At 36.3% G+C, this 17,423-nt stretch overlaps 4 protein-coding genes across 4 annotated transcripts; 1 reads left to right on the top strand and 3 right to left on the bottom strand.

The window, feature by feature from the left end:
* Positions 1 to 78: 78 nt before the first annotated feature.
* On the bottom strand, positions 79 to 3,617 carry LOC127901037 (uncharacterized). The gene is made up of 2 exons (XM_052436896.1): positions 3,165 to 3,617; positions 79 to 2,800 (listed from the first exon to the last, which is right to left on the bottom strand). Exon 2 carries the CDS (start codon positions 2,793 to 2,795, stop codon positions 159 to 161), a length of 2,637 nt encoding a protein of 878 aa, XP_052292856.1. The 5' UTR covers positions 2,796 to 2,800; positions 3,165 to 3,617; the 3' UTR covers positions 79 to 158.
* A 141-nt stretch (positions 3,618 to 3,758) lies between these two features.
* LOC127901041 (protein CURVATURE THYLAKOID 1A, chloroplastic-like) lies at positions 3,759 to 5,605 on the bottom strand. The gene is made up of 5 exons (XM_052436901.1): positions 5,389 to 5,605; positions 4,701 to 4,798; positions 4,468 to 4,575; positions 4,254 to 4,325; positions 3,759 to 3,996 (listed from the first exon to the last, which is right to left on the bottom strand). The coding sequence occupies exons 1-5, from the start codon at positions 5,537 to 5,539 to the stop codon at positions 3,931 to 3,933; spliced, it is 495 nt and encodes a 164-aa protein (XP_052292861.1). The 5' UTR covers positions 5,540 to 5,605; the 3' UTR covers positions 3,759 to 3,930.
* Positions 5,606 to 8,663: 3,058 nt separating this feature from the next.
* On the top strand, positions 8,664 to 10,240 carry LOC102606918 (uncharacterized). The gene has a single exon (XM_006491158.4). The coding sequence runs from the start codon at positions 9,195 to 9,197 to the stop codon at positions 10,101 to 10,103; it is 909 nt and encodes a 302-aa protein (XP_006491221.2). The 5' UTR covers positions 8,664 to 9,194; the 3' UTR covers positions 10,104 to 10,240.
* Positions 10,241 to 10,372: 132 nt separating this feature from the next.
* LOC127901043 (GDSL esterase/lipase At4g01130-like) lies at positions 10,373 to 12,737 on the bottom strand. Its single transcript, XM_052436903.1, has 5 exons — positions 12,253 to 12,737; positions 11,528 to 11,746; positions 11,277 to 11,434; positions 10,873 to 11,143; positions 10,373 to 10,779 (listed from the first exon to the last, which is right to left on the bottom strand). The coding sequence occupies exons 1-5, from the start codon at positions 12,509 to 12,511 to the stop codon at positions 10,511 to 10,513; spliced, it is 1,176 nt and encodes a 391-aa protein (XP_052292863.1). The 5' UTR covers positions 12,512 to 12,737; the 3' UTR covers positions 10,373 to 10,510.
* Between the last annotated feature and the right edge of the window lie 4,686 nt (positions 12,738 to 17,423).

Below are 17,423 nucleotides of genomic sequence, written 5' to 3'. Positions count from 1 at the left end.
ATAATTTAAATGCCTCACATTTTGAACTTTAAAATAAAATAAAGTTTTATGAATAATAACAATTTTAACCAACGAAATACAAAAAACAATAACAGTTTTAACCAACGTAACACAAAAACAATAATAGTTTTAACCAACGAATAACACACAAAATACAACTAACTTCGAGTCGACGCAATAGGATTCTTACATCGCTTACGATTATGGCCAAGTTCATGACACCGGCCGCATCTTACAGTTCGCCGGTCAACGTCCTCGCCAGCCGAGGGTATTCTGCGCTCTTTACGACGTCCAGGTGGCGGTGCCTCAACTGGTGGGTATACCTGCAGCTCCTGAATTTCATCTGGAACTTCCCAATCAGCCACATCACCAACTGGCTCCACTGGTTGTGCATAAGCCATCGCCAACGATTCTGTAGTGTAAAAGTCCGAGCAAAGGTTAATAAAATCCACCCGGTGTGTTAGACACGTCGCAATTGCATGAGCACACACAAGCTGATCAAGCTGAAACACTCTGCAGGAGCAAGTTCTCTTTTGCAAGTCAACCAACCCTTCCTTAAGCCCACCGCCTATAACTTGAAAGCGATGCGGAGACACCGGCCGAACTATCATTCTTTCAGCTATAGTTCTCCTCTCAGTGACTATTTCATCCGCCCATGTTGTTAGCCGAGTAGTCATGGATTCAGCCACAATTTTTCTATCATAAAACCATTGCTGCAATGTTTTCCTGAAGTGATCAACAAGATGAGTAACAGGAAATTTTCGAGGTTCCCTCATGAAAGCATTAACACTCTCCGCGATGTTGGTGGTAAGAATGCTGTACCTCCTACCTTCAAACTGAGACCTTGCCCAATTACACGTACCGACATTATTTTCTAGGTAATCAGCCGCACCCGAGTGGATCATCCACAACCCTTCAAGTTGTCTCTTAAATTCCTCGTGGCCATATGCTTTTGCTGCATTAATAAAGGCAGGCTCAAATTCATCCCAAAGAGCTTTGGACATTCTAAATTGTGACTTAATGTTACCTTTGACGTGGTAAAAACAAACGCCATGAGTTGCATTGTGAAATACTTTAAGAACGGCTCTCCTTATGGCAGTGCATCGATCAGAGATAATTACCAACTCAGGTCTATCACCAATCACTCCATGTAACTTCATCATAAACCATTCCCAAGCATCATTATTTTCTGAATCCATGATCCCAATGGCTAACGGATACAATTGATTGTTACCATCAAGACATGTTGCCACGAACATGCTTCCACGATATAATCCCTTCAGATGAGTACCATCTACAGCAATGACAGGCCGAATGTACTGCATAAACCCCTTGATGGAAGATCCGAGTGCTACAAAATAGTACAAGAAATTACCATCTCCATCCTGCTCGAGGTGAGTGACTGTACCCTCATTCGCTGTAGTTAGTACGTGAGAGTATTTAGGGAGCAAGTTGTATGACTCTGCAGGGTTGCCGCGTACTATTTCAAGACCAACTTCTCTCGCCCTATATGCCTGCTGGTATGTTAACTGAACACCGTATTCTTGTTGCATATCTGCTCTTATGTCATTGGGAGTATAAATCCTCTTATCTTGAATATATTTTTCTGCGATAATATGACCGACAACCCGGCTCCTTAGTTGATGACGTCCATCAACCAATACCTCATTATGACAAGTGTGTACATTATCAATTCTCTTCACCACCCAAGGAACATGTTGCTCGTTCGAACTTCTAGTTGCTCGAATACGCCATTTACATGATTCTGAACAACAGTGAGCCTCGAAACGTGTCGTAGTAGACCGTGCAATCTTAAAATCAAACTTATCTCTAAAGGCCACCTTGCGTAGTTGTAATATAAGCTCATTCTTCTCAGCAAATAGCTTACCCACGCTGATATCATCTGAGTCACAACTGCTAACAAAGCTTGGAGCAACCATGTTCGAAGGTAAAGTTGGAGCAAGACTTGTAAGGGGGTCAATTCTCCTTCTCGATCGAACCATAGAAGGAATAGGTCTATTGCCTCTGTTATTCATAGGAGTATTGTCTTCACACTCATCCTCATCCTGAAACGACGGAACATTCGAAGGACCGGCTCCTCCATCATCACCATCATTATTGAAACGAGTGCCCCGCCTTGTATTATTAGAAGGTTCTGCACAAACATTATCCCCCTCTGTCTCATTATGAAAATCATCATTGTCCCGAAAATCATTGTTGTGATACGGAGAATATTGTTGCTCCAACGACGTTGTTATTGGAAATACCGTTGCTCCAACATCCTGTAACGTAACGCCATTATCATCAATGTTGTCATAATTGTCGTGGATTGGAGAGTAATATTGCTGCAGCGATATTGTCCTTGGCAACACCTCTTCATCATTATCGGGGCCAGACATATTTGCTCTAAACGAAGTTTCTGTATCGACATGTGGCTCAATACCTTCGCTCGGAACTTGAGGTGATGTGGTCACGAATATAGGAATGTATCCAAAATTAGCTACGTCAGATGCCATATGCAACACAACCCTCACCATTTCATCATCACATATATCCATGGGCATTGCACATATACGATATAATGTGTTACTAGACCTCAAAGTTGTCTTCATTGTGATACTATAGTCATTACGATTTATTTTTAACACCTCATATACTCTTGTCAATAACTGATCAAACATGTAATTTTTTCCAACCAAAAAAGCTCGATTTTTACCATTCACGTACTCCATACAGCCATTCTCTAATGTCTCCCACCAACCATCGTAACACAATTCAAGTACAACTGAATCCATTAAGCCTGAAATTAAAAAAAAATATTTTATTTCAGTCCTAATTAAAATAATACAATTTTAATAAATCTCCAAGAGTGGGTGCGACAGGCAACCTGTCGCCCGAAGCTTGGTGCGACAGGGTGCCTGTCGCACCAAACCTGGTGCGACAGGGTGCCTGTCGCACAAAACCTGGTGCGCCAGCGTGCCTGTCGCACCCAACCTGGTGCTACAGGGTGCCTGTCGCACCACACCTGGTGCGACAGGCTGCCTGTCGCACCAAAGCTGTTGCGACAGGGTGCCTGTCGCACCAAGTTTTGCTGCGACAGGCAGCCTGTCGCCAGATTCAGATTCACCCGACTCAGTTCAGTAAGTTCAGAAAATAATTCATACCAGTAAGTGACGTCGATTTGTGTTGAATTTGGATAGATTATGATCGGATATCACTTTTACAGTTGTCTTTTGCGGTCGCCGTTGGCTTATGATTCAAGAATGAAAAGCTGCTTTTGGTTTGGCGAGATGGGAGAAACAATGTTGGTTTTGTTCTGTAAAGAAGGGTAATTTGGGAAGAAAGGCTTGTGTTTGGCTAATGTTGATAGAAAAAAGTTGAGAGGGTTAATTACGAAAATAATAAAATATTAATGGTTATTTTTGTAAATTTCCCACTCTTATTCTGATATCAATGCTGGCTCGCCCCTTTCGAGCAAGGGATTGGGATTGGGGCATGAGGTTTTCTGTTTCAAAAAAACCAAGCGGACTTTTTTCTGCCCAAGTTAAATGCCTCTCCCCATCCTTCTGCCGAAGCTGGGTAGTTGATTGCCTTCACTAGTACTCAGGCTACTCAAAAGTTGCACATCGACGAGACAATCACAAGCACGTTTGTGTTACTTGTGAATAGTTTGATACAGATTTTATGAAGCATGTATTTTGCTGGAAAAAGTGAATCTGCTTCTGGATCTAAACCACAGAAGCAATCATGCCTGGACATACACATAACTTTGTCAAATCTCTTATTCCAGGGATATACTGGAAAATACAGGGATAAAACGAATCCGTACGCAGCCTACTCTACAGGATACAAGTGCCTCATATGCAATGATAGAGGACCAAAATAAATGACTATCAGGGACAAACATGAATTGCCTCCAGAATGTACAATCTATTCAGTTCCAGCAATCTTCTTCTTCAGTGCTTCAATATCCGTGGCTAGTTCTTTTCTGCTTGACTGGGAAAACAAATCAATTTGTTAAAATATTAACCATCTTAGATGCAGAATCTCTAATGAAACAGATGACATAAATTTCTCAAATTCAATTAATCTGTTAGGTTCCAGAAAGCAATCTACTCCGCAATCAAAATGTTAGGTTCCAGAAAGTAATCTAATCTACTCCGTAATCAAAACGTCATGAATTAATAGCTTAGCAATAAAGGAAACAAGAACTAACTAAATGCATGTGAGCTTTTGCAGTCTCTTAATCTTACCTTGAAGAGAAGGTATCTGTAGACAAACCATCCAGTATAACCAAGTCCAATCAACTCCAAGAGTTTGGGAAGCTGACAACATAAGAAAGACATTTCAGACTGGTTCATTAATATGAAGTAAGGCATATGCTAATTTACTGTCAAGAACTTGAAAGGTTCATCTCCTAAACATGACGAAGAAAGAAAGGGGTAAGCTAATCTGGAAATTGCATACCAAAGGCACTGAATTGATGGCACCAACAATAGTTGAGGATAACCAAACAGCCACTATTGCCCCACCTCCATAGAGAAGTACCGTGGACTTGTTTTCAATGGCATCCCACTAATAAACGTAACCAACATCAATCACCAAATCTAACTGATCATGAAATCAAATTACAAGAAGCTAGAAAAGCATCTCCACATCAATCTATTCTCATTGGTACCCTCTTGAATCTTGATTCTTACCTTTTCCTTCAAGTCTGAAAAAAGTTCATCTGCATCAACTGTGGATGTCTCTTCTGAGGAAGAGGCTCTAACCTGAAGCAAAGGAAACCTTCTCGACTCTAATTGAAAGGAAAAGTATCAATAAGCATATTGTTTAGAAACACTAAACAAAAATATTTACAAACAAATTAATGAAAGATAAATTAGCTCAATTATGAAATGGGAAACATATAGAAAAACAAGAGCATGCAAAGGGGAAACCGGCAATTAGAGAAGCTCAAAATCATAGTTTAATGCGGAATGTGTCAAGCAAAATATAGACTAACATGGTTTGCATTGAGCAGAAAAATAATAGATATCAGGGACTACTAGTCACAAGCAATAACCATCCCGTCCACTGCGCTTCCACTTGATAGTGAGGTCATTTGTATGAACACTAAAACCAATCCATTTTCTGTATAGCAACTAATCTACGTGCTTATGTCAGTCAAACTGAACCAACCCTACCAAAATCATAATATATATCTGTCTCTGTGCGCGCGTGTGTGTATTTTTCCCTTCTAAAGTTCTAAACTATTGTCTCTGGTTAATTTTTTTCACCATAAAATCAGAATATGCACGACAGCGTACAAATTGCAAGCCCGTAGATACAAGAAAGGTACAATACAAAATTCAGAGTAACAAGTGCGAGTAGGATAGCAACCAATACCTGAAACTTGTTTAATGGAAGAAGAGAATGGTGGCGTTGACGAACGAGGAGGGAGGCAGGGAAGAGCAAAGCAGTGAGAAGATTTGACTTTGACGGTGGTGGTTGAGGGGACACGTGGAGTTAACACCGCCGCGTACGCCGTCGCTGCCATTGATACTTTTGATTTGTGGTGTTCTTTCTTTTTCTTTTCGATTTGTAATGCTTGGTTTGGTTTATCCGGTGCGGTGATGAGATTTTCTTTGCTCTATTTCGGACACAGATTCATTTGCTGACACGTGGATAGAGTTGAGATTCTGATTGGTTGATTCTCTATCTGAAATCCACGTTTGAGGGGTCTCTAAGACGTATCCAAAAGCAAGCATATTGCTAGAGATATATGTCGTCCATTTTAAATTAAAATAACCGACTTGTCTGCTACGACGTATTTGACTTTTTTAATTCCTTTTTAAATTTAAATTTGATTCAATGTTAATTTCGGAAGTATATGGGTAAAATATATTAGTAATTATAGTATTTCAGGTTAATTAGTCTTTAGTATTTTATTAAGATTTATTTTACTTTAATAAACTTATTTAAGTTGTATTTATTATTTTAATTTAGTTAGAATTTAAGATTATTGTCTAATTTGAGAAGGACTAAAATATAATAGTTACTTATTATAAATAGGCTTGCTATGTTAGTTTATTATACACCTTTCAGAACTTTTATTAAAAATATTTCAAACTACTTCCTTTCAAATTATTCACCTTTTAGAGAAAGTTTCGAAGTTTGTATGATAAAAAATCTTGAACAATCAGCAAAGGCACTAAAAGATCGAATGAAGGCATTGCAATCGATGCAGTGTTTAATTAAGACATTGAAAACTCTGATGAGAGAATATTCAAAATGACTACTACCGCTTCAATTTTAGCCAACAACAAACCTATAAGTATCAGAAAATAATACCCAAAATTACACAAAAGATACAACTTTTAATATTGATTTGAGTGTTGAGCCTAATACAATTGAAGATGTTTAAGAAACTTAAGTTGAAGAGACATCAATTGTTATCAAGGATGATATGATTGAAGATGAAGATTCAAGAATTATTCTTGAAGAGAATCTCTCCAAGATAATTGATATGGTTCTATCTATTTATTTTGAAGACAATAAAGCTGTACTTGAATAAGATTTAGCTTAAAAGGAAAAATTCAATCGGGAGCACGTTGAGCAAAGCATGAGAAATGTTAAAAGAGGTCTTTTAATCGATTAATTTTGCAAATTTGCATCTTTTAGAAGAATCAGAACAAAAAGTAAGAAGAAATTGAAGTGCAGATTCTTTCAAATTTCAAGAAAAGTTTATGCAAAGTTCTATATGTTTGCATTGCAATATTACTTTCTCCTTCAGTATAAGTTTCATCCTCCATATATATTTTATTTGTATCAAAACTTAATGAAGAGTTTTTTTTTAAAAAAAAAAAAGAGAGGAAGAGATTGATGTAGGAAGTGTCTAGGTTAAATATATTAGAAATAACAATATTTGAGCCAAATTAGTCGTTAGTTTTTTATTAGGATTTATCATATTTTAGTAAGTTTTTTTTTGAGTTTTTTTTTTCAATTCTAGTTTAATTAGGATTTAAGATTATTTATTTAATTTGAGAAGGACTATAATTTAATAGCTATTGGTTTAAACATGCCAGTTATTTTAGCTTATTATATACCTTTTAAACCTTTCATTAATAATATTTCAAATTATTCTTTTTTGTGTTTATTTATGTTGTTAATTTGTAAAATAATAAATTATTAAAAGGTTGAGGTCATTTTGGTATTTGTACTTTATAAATTACTTTGAATACTCTTATTTTTTAAAATATTTTATTACAAAAATACCCATCATATGAATTAGTAATGAGGACTCTCTCCCATAAACTAACATAATATAATTACTTTGAACGCTCATATAACACATTCACTATTCAATAGATAATTCTCTTACTATAGACTCTAAAAAATTTATTTCCAATCTCTTAGACAATTTTAGTAAAACAATGAGCAAATCAATACTTTTAATATATTTTGAGCATATATTTTCTTTTTAATTTTCCAAACAAAAGATAAATATTTTTTTTGTAGTCTTCTCTTTCCGCTTCTTTGTCTTTTTTTTTTTCCTTCTTTTTCTTAAACTTCTTCTCTTCCTTCGTCTATTTATTTTTTTGCTTCTACCTTTTTTTTTGGGGGAGCCAAATGGCTTTCTTTTTTTTTTTTTTCAATTGTTATGTTAATTAATTTGATTCCAGTATACAATTGTTCTTAGTTTATTTTGGGTGTGCTAGATAATTTGATTGGTGTTGAGTAAGTTAATTTAAATAATTTAAGTAAGGTGTTTGTTGATATTTTTAAGAGTGTAGAAAGTAAAATTTAATTTTTTAATTTAAAATATAATTATATAGAATAATAAAATATTTAAAATAATTTCTGGAATACAAATAATCATAACCTCGTTAAAATTGTAATAGGATAATTGAAGGGACAGTCGTATTAGGTTGCAAGTTGCGGGGAATTGAGGTGGTCTGGGTTGTGGGTGCGCCACAGCTGTGAAATAACATCGTGGGCCGGTCAAGCAACCAGACTGGGAGGTCCAATATTCTATTATTCTTAACCATTTGTCTTGTTCAATATCTCTTGCAGAATTTCCATCCACAATCGCATCACTTTACACGTGTCTCGCTATTAAGAGCCGGCCGTTCACGAAACCTGTATGGAAGCCAATATTAACGGCAACTACATGAATAATAATAATAATAATAATAATAATAATAATAATACTTGCCATTTGCCAGCCCTGTGACGTAAACAATTGAACTCTATTGCTTTTTCTCATGGAAACTTACAGAAGATATTGAAATTAATGAAGAGAATCGACTATCACCAGAAAAAAAAGAAAAAAAAAAAGAGTCGACATCTTAGGGTATTTTACAATTGGTCACTAATTATCATAAATAATTATAATGTTAAGTCAATGATAAGATTATATAGTTTTATCTGGTTAGAGAACTATGACAAATCAGAGTTTGCCCAAATCAATGTCAAAAAAGGAAGGTGGGGGTGGAATCCACTTTTAGAGCTGTAACGCTTGTGTCAAATGTACGCCTTTGATGGCACCCTCTGTCTCAACGATCACAACCAATAATCAACTGACCCAACTGACTAGTGACTAAGAATCAAAAAAATTAATAACAAAAATACCTAACAACTAATTAAATTAATGGAAAGCCCCTCAAAATGGTTTAGTTACTTTTGTCCTTCTTAATAATAATAATAATGATAACAAAATCTTACGTTGGCTTTGTTTACTCATCATTATATTGTATATTAAAAGCATGCAGACCTTTATTCATTAATCTTGCTGGAATCTCCATTATCCTCTCCAACTCAGCCACTCACCTTCTAATTCTTAGGCAATGCCAAGAAGATCGCGACGAATTAAAAACATTTTGAAGAATTCAGACTTGAGATCTCCTTATTATTTTCAAAGCAGATTCCCTTTTGGTCTTGCGAATTTGGTTTACCTTACATGCAATATTCCACCCATTTGCTCAAAAAGTTTGTATTAAGAAGGCATCTTGTCGATTTTTGAGATCCTGGGTTTGCTCCCTTTTCCTGTTTTATACAACAAGGAGAAAGCATCTGTTTTTGGTCAACAATAGTACATGTATATATTTCTTTATTTACTTTCTCTTCGAATGATAAAAGGATGAATCTTCTTTGTGATTGGTTTCTTGTTGAAAATCATTCAACATGAAAATGAAAAACACAAGCAGGCCTTGATGGGGTTCTACGAAAGTTGGCTAATCATCCCTGTATTCTTTTCTTTATTGTTATTGTCAATGGCCGGTGACACAAAGAGCTATGATCCTGTATATTTACAAGAACTATTTCATAGTTACGCAAATGAAACCCTATCAAAGCATCATACGGGTCATTTTTACAATCTTTCTCTGCCTTCAAACTCTTCCGGCATGCAAGTTTCTGTTATTAGAATACGAAGCAGGGAATTTTGGGCAACAGGAGTGAATTTCAGTTCTCTTCGTATCCCACCAAGAGTTATTGCACTGCCTTTTGTGAAGAGAATTGCTTTACTCAATGAAAATTTAGGAAATTGGTCTTCTCATTACTATCAAGTCCCCAATCATTCTTTGGTTGCTCCCGTTGTTGGCTTCAGTGCTTTTGATGCTTCGAATCCAAGCACATTAAGCAATGAGGAGCTGACACTCATTGTCTCGGGAGATCCTGTTTCGATTCTGTTTCCTGACATTGGGTTAAAAGATAAAAACGTGACGCTAAAATGTGTCAAATTCGGAGCCGGTATGTCAGTCGAATTTAGCAACATGACCACGCCCAATGAATGTGTGGCAAAAGGTCCAGGACATTTTTCAGTAGTTATTCCATTTCAACCTCAGCCTCCACGGCCGCTGCCACCGTCGCCTAAGACCAAGGACGAGAGGTCATGGAAGTCGTGGGTGATAGGTTTTGTGGCTGGATTTGGTGGGTTAGCTTTGCTGATTTTGGTTGGGGTGGCTACTTATAAGCTAGTGAGGAGGAAGATGATCAGAAAAATGGAGAGTGAATCTGAAAAGGCAGAGCCTTTAGATACAACATGGATTGGAAGAAGTAGAATGCCTTCGGCATCAATGATACGAACTCAGCCAGCTCTTGAGCATGAGTATGTTCCCTGAAATTGATGTTACTTCTTTTTGTACATTTTTGCCCCTTTTTTTTCACAAGCCAAGATAATCATTGTTTTTTGGAATTAGGCCCATCTCTGAAAAGTTATTGCAAGTTTTCGGTTCTCATTGTTTTTTCTCGTATTATGATTGAAAGAATTGATGGATTTATGTGATTAAAAAGCGCTACTAATCTTGCTTGAAAAATTTTGGTGCTTGGCTCTTATGCTGAACCAAAAACCGAACTGCTATTAAAAATACAGAGACTTCTGATGCACTCGTTTAATTCAACTGAACCAATACCGAATTGCTATTAGAAAGAAAGTTTTACAACAAATAAAGCACTTGCTTTTTTACTAATTTAAAGCACTTGATTTTTTATTAACTGTAAGATTAAATACTAATTCAAAATGATTAGTTCAGCCAATGGGGTTGAGGTCACAGAGCTGGTGAAGTGGAAACGGAGGATCAAAATAAGAGCCATTAAGGATGGCCCATGTAGTAAGCTTATTTGCAGCTTCTGTAGCATGTATTCCATCCCAGCTAACATAATCTTGTGGGTCGCTGCAAGCTGTGGCTGTTACAGTGCTTCCATTAATAACCTTCGTATTTCCGCAGAAAACTTTAGCATCAAAATTATAGGCACCATCACCATGCCCACAACAAGCCTGGGTACCATACTTAAGCCCTGCCCACAATTTTTTTTTTTTTTTTTTTTTTTTTTTATTTTGCCCAAGGTCAATCAGAAAAACTCTGACCATTTTTTAGCAAAACACCGTACCGTGTGATGTGGGATTTTGGAACAGTTTTAGTAACACAGGGTGAGTGTCAACGCAAATGAGGGAAGCATTGGGAAGATTTCTTCTGGTTTGTGCTAGAGCTTCCTTCAACATGTTATTGTAATCCAAGACGGCATTGTTGTAAGAGATCATGCAACCGTACGCGTCCAAGTCCGAACTTGAATGAGGAAGCTGAACCAAAAATGCAGGGTAACAGCCAATCGGGGCAAGATTCAACACCAAAAATGTGCGCCCACCTAAAGCATACAGCTCCTGCGTAAATTTGATGAAGCAAATGTCACCAATTTAACGTTGAAAGGAAACACGGAATTATTTAATTAATTGGGGGTGGATTTTAGAATTCCGCCCCATGACATGGCGTGGCCGGCCCAATTAGTGCCATCACCTTGACTGTGCCAGCGATTTGTGAAACCACCTGAGGAAGAAACTGCTTGACTCCACCTATGCCAATTGCTGCTAAATTGGAAGTAAAATCATTCTGACCAATGTAAAATGTATAGAGAGATTTTCCGAAAATATCTGGTGAAGGAAGCTTGGTTGAACCTATGAAAGAGAGTTTTTATTTCTAGTCATCAAGTTTGCAGGAGCGTATTAATTTGTCATCTAAAATAAGAGCTTGATTTAGTGTCTACTTACCACTTGTACAGGAGGAGTGAAATTCATCAACTCTAGCCTTGAATTCCTTCATTTGGTTGAGTTGAATAGCTAGGGAAAAGGGACTGATCCCGGTAACAAACAGGGAAGTGTTGGGCAAAAGCACAGTAGAGGCCAAAGTAGCATAGTTGGCTCCATGCCTGTAATCTGATCCAATTGATTGCAAATACGGGCTCAGAAACGGCAATCCTAGAGCTTGAGCTGCCAATAAATAAAAAATTAACTTCGTAGAGGTTCATCAACCACTGAAAGTTAAAGAGATTATTGTGGTGGCACTCTTCGGCCTCGAGTATAATGCAGGTGGTCCAGCCTGGATGATTAAATAATCAATGTAGTGCCAAAACTTTCATGGAACCGCCTGTCGTGTATTTTGGATTCACCTAAGCATAATTGGAGTCTATGCCTACCCCGCACCCCAGTGAGGCAGAATTGCCCATGTGAATTTTCTTATGGCGATGGAACCTTTTCTTCAAATTACTGAAACCCATTTCTGTGTTCAATAATAGAAGACTTTGTTTCTCTTGCAATGTTCTAAAGAGAGCCATAAGAAAATTCACTTTCGTTGTTTTGGTAAGGCAAGACAGGTGCTGCGAAGAAATTATTTTTGCTGATAACGATCGAAAGACTAAAATTGAACATAAGTGTAGGAAGGTGAGCATCGATCATAAAGTTAAGCGTCTGATGAGAAGTTACAAATTAACTGTTACCTAAGAAATCAACAATGAGCCTTCCATCAGAAGCGCGACCAGCGGGTCTCTTGAAGTAGGTCATGCCAAAGGGACCGGACTGTGCCGGAAACGCTGCCCAAAACCCACCAGTGTCTGAATTCGAGTCTCCAAAGTTGAATATGGCCTCAAATTCACATTTTGAATCACTGATACCACACAACATTGCCATCATCACCACCCCTAACGTTATAAATTTGCCGAAACTGACAAAGATTTTCTGAAACTGGGGGCTTGTCATTTATTGAAGTTGAGATGAATGGTTCCTGAAAGAGGTTATCTCGGTGATGCTTTGCTGTTGAATTATGTCAATGTCCCATTATCCCCATCCGGCTGAAATGAGACTGAGACGTGGGCACCACATAATGCAGCTAAACTTGCTTTCCTATTTCCCACACAGAACAGGATATATAATCAGCAAAACAGAAAATTAAATGGAGTATACACTGTACACCTATGTTAAATGGCTATCGTGCAGATTGTCGTTTGCAATCAATATGGAATGGACATGACACTTCATCATGTTATTAAAGGTTAAAATAGTCACTAACACACCATCACAAGAATGGAAAATACAGTATTAAATTAGGCTCAAATATAATATTTAGGAGAACCTGAGACTCGAGCCCTTCTCACTAGGAATCTTTTTTTTTTTAATACTTCAAATGAAAAATAATTTTATATAGTAGATTTCATAAGATAATGGAGAAGAGTTTATGAGTTCAACACAACAAAGTCACTAAATTTAAGCTGCATCCAGTGACATTATTACAACAACCGGATGAGGTGCTGGTGAAAATTTTATGAGAGGGACGTGATACTTAATGCTTTAAGAACTGGCCTTCACCATATATTGATGGAAATAAACACTTAAAAGAGTTTAATTTGTTTTAAAGAGAAAGAGTACAAGAGAACTGATGACCCATTTGAAGTAGTGGCAAACAATTTTGTTTTGTGATTGCACTGTCTCAATACTCAAATATCAATATCCATCAACAGTTAAATTTAACGAAAGTCGCACCAGCCCTGCCAAGTTCACAGCCACTAGGCCCACTACAAAGCAGAGTGACAGAGATGAAAGATAGCTTGGATCACCCTTTCCAATCAATAAAATCATGCAAGCAATTTGACCCAAGCGCAGGAACTTTGTGCGGAAATGGACTCGAAAAGAGAGCAAAGCCCATCACTGTTTTTCTTCAAGTGAAAGCCCAACAGCTTCTTGCCTCTCAAATTTTTTTCTTTTTTCACTCGAAGCACAAAGTACAAACCCATCGCTTTCATCAAAATGGCTTGTCCATGCCAGTCCTTCCAATGGCCCAAGAATGTGGGCAAGTAAAGTGATTTGAATCTGTGAATTGGACTCTACAGAGTGTGAACCAGACTGGCATTGTTAAACTGAGCAGTGATTTGCCAAGTGTGAGTTTTACCCCGTACGAAGATTTTTACGATTTAAAAGTGTTTTTTTTTTTTTTCCATTTCTTTCTTTTTATGAAACTAAAAATTAATGGTTAATGAATTTAAAACAAACACGAGACACCAAAATTTATTTCAATTCTATCCGGGTTGAAATTGTAATTCCCTCTTCAACCCCACTGAATCCCTTCGTCCTTCAGTGTGAACAAGGCCATGGATCAAAGGCTACCGACTTCCAAAATTACGGCGGGTAGGGTCACTTTTGTTAATATAGAATTCCACTGAGGATATATTGTGAAAAAAAGGATTCAGTTTTTTATTTTGACCAAAATGGGATCCGATCTGAACGTTTTCTTCGCGTCCACGTCACATGGGACCCATCTAAATTGCGTAGTAAACCATGTGCCTGCCACACACGTCACCTTGTCGGGAAGGATGCCTATTGCCTAGTCTGATAAATTAAAAAAATGGACGGAAAAAAGAAGATGGTCACCACGTCAGATCCTTCCAGCGTCCAATCACATGTCTCTTTTTCAGTCCACCGAGAAACACGCATCACCGTTAGTATTGCCAGATAATCAACGGCCCTGATTTTCCCCTGACGTGTCTTTCTGACGCTTGGGTGACACCCCACTAGGCCCTGTCACGTGCGCGCTTTTATTGCCAATGGATTTGAACATGCATGCCATTGTACCCTTTTAAGGACTTCACTAGCTTACAGCATCTGTAAGCTACAGACTGCAGCATCAGCCGTTGGATGTGGTTGGATGTGGAGTGAGAAACTAAACAATAGAAGATCGGATGGTGGGATGTCGGGAGATGTTTGTTACAGAATCTGTACCATAGACATGTCCTCCTTTTAAATATGAAATTTTTGTAAGTACAACATAATTTATTGATAGTAGAATTTTCAAACTAGTTGTTTCCGGTATTGAAAAAACAATGGCAGTTGGAGTAATATTACAAATTAGTTGCTTTGTAAGAGTAAATAACTTAAACCTCCAATTTGAAAATAAAAGGCAAGTAATATTACAATATTCTGACATTACGATAAATGTTTATAACTAATGATTCAAATCAAGAAAAATTATTTCATACATATTGAATCGAATTCATGGTGAATGTATAAGTGTACATCGTACAAGATTAAAGTATGATTTTTTTTTTAAATATGAGATTGGAGTATGAACTAACAATTTTACTACTTATATAAATTTTTTAACATTACTTTTTATTTAATTTATTTATTTTTAAATTACATGAGATTTGTTCAGATTATAATTTGTATTATATAAAACTACTCTTGATATTTACATATCGAATATTTACTAAAATTAATTTATATTAAATTTTATGCAGTGCTGCCTACTCAATTTAGATTTTATTTTACCTTTCCTGTTAAGACGATGAAGGGCATGCAGTTCCTTCAATGATAGGGCGGCACGTGGATCTCTCCCACGTGGAGAAATGGCAGCGACAAGTGGGTCCTGTAGATCTCTAGAAAGTCTCAAGGGAACGTGAAAATATGAGCTGGCAATGCAACCCACCTTGCCTGCAGGACCCGCCTAGTTCTGAATCCGTCTGTGCGAGACACGTCAGTCTCCATGCAACACGTATGACCGACATGCGTGGGGACCACGGTAATCAAAACACCCTCTTCTTTTGGGAGTGTCATGGCTCCTTAGAGATCGTAGGATTGAGACATTTATATCCGTAGATATTGTTCGCGTCAGTTATGGGTCCCACAAAATTTTATGTTAATATTGCCTCGTAGTTTTAGTTTTAGTTTTTCTATTTATTAGTTTGGAATTTAGGGTGGTTAATTCTGTGCGTACACTTGGGCCTCCTTGAGTTGATGTGGAAAAGTGAGGCATCGTGAATGGACGGCCAGGATTGGAGATTTGCTTGATCTTCAAGTCAAAACGAAATGCGTCTGATATGGGGCGCGCTCTCCGCGTCCGTCGGAGCCAGCTTCGGCGTTGCCTGAATATCCAGCCGTCCTCTACTATCATTATGCCGGAACCGAATTTCGTTAATTTTCGTTAATCCGAACTCTACATTCAATAATAATCAAAACCTTTCCGGGTTTTAGTTTCGTATTAATTTAATAATTTTAATAAGAATAATTTAATAATTTTAATAAGATGTTTGTTATATAATTGAATGAATGATATAACTTGTTAAGTAGCTAAAGTAACAATTTTTTCCTACCTTTTGAGATAAAATAAATATTTACAGTACTAGATATTGCTCGTGCAAAGCTAAAATTTAGATACAAAATCAAATAGATTAATTTAACTTCTAATTACGTTTCAGACTTATTTCATGCAATATTAATTATAGAGATATAATGTATTTTCTTTTACTTACTTGAGAACAAATAAATTTTGTGGGAAACGAAGAAGACAAGTGAACGTAAAATAATAATAATAATATTGGGAAACTATATGAAGAAAATTTTTTTTTTTATTTATAATTTTTTTAATATCTCTTTCATGCATCCATCTTGTCCAAAAGAGCAAGTCCTTTTATATGAATAAAGTAGATTATAATTATTTTCTTCAATTAGTTTTTTATGTTTCGTTACTTCTTAGGTGCATTTACTTATGAAATTGAGAAATTAGAATTCGAAATCAGAATAATAGAAAGTGTTTACTTGTTAAATTACAAGGAAAAATGAAAATAAAATATGTTGGTCTACACAATTTTAGGATGAGCGAATAAGAACTTGATTCTCATAAGGCATTGGGAATCAAATTTTCATTCTGGAAACTGACTTTTTGACTCCAACTAAATTCCTTAATTTCCATTTTTCCTTGATTTCATAACAAAAAAAAAGAATGAAAAATCAAACCGAAATTCCAAATTCCACATTCATCAAATTCAACCCAATAACAACGTCATTTGATCTTATTGCATATAAGCACTTGTTAACATTGCATCACTAATCATTAGGCGATATTCGCTCGCTACTCATCGAACCAGCAGCAGGTCATCGCCAACTACCACTAATGATGACGATGACAATGATGATGATGATGATCATCATCATCATCATCGTCAGGTTGTAAATAAGGTATAATTATAAAAATTATTATTTTGGCTTAATTATCCATAACACAAGTGATATAAAAAAATGTACGACAATAATAATCATTTAAAGAAGCATGTCAAATCCAACATATAGATATTGATAAAAGAAAAACATAATTTGAAGAATTACAAAATATTCTTTATAGGGTCTCCACAAATTTTCATGCGAATTTGAGACTTTATACCGATGTCAAATGCTTTTACAAGTGTGAAATGATTTTTCAATGGTTTACAACATTATAAAAGCGTTGACACTGATGTGAGCACCTCTGCTTAAGAATGATTAATTTATGGTAATATACATATAATTGTAACTATGTGAAGGTAATTTCCTTAGGACAAGATTTAAAAGAATTATAACTTATTACAATGTACAATTTATTTTTATTTATAACTAGGTTAAATTGGGACCAAGATTATTTTATTATCATAAAAAGGCTATTCCTGTACATAATATGTACGAAGGTTTTAATGCATTGTTGTAGGGTTATAGTGCCTACATGTCAGAAATATACACATTTTCATAATTTTCTTTAGGTCCTACTCTCTTGCATATAGTATATTATATTTAGATTAACATCACGTTGATGATGTCGGTATATATATATATATATATATATATATATATATAGATACAGAGATAGAGA

This window comes from Citrus sinensis, chromosome 3 (assembly GCF_022201045.2).
Source record: "Citrus sinensis cultivar Valencia sweet orange chromosome 3, DVS_A1.0, whole genome shotgun sequence".
Lineage (NCBI taxonomy): Eukaryota > Viridiplantae > Streptophyta > Magnoliopsida > Sapindales > Rutaceae > Citrus > Citrus sinensis.
Note: the sequence above shows the minus strand (reverse complement) of the source record. Positions and strands in the feature narration are given on the sequence as shown.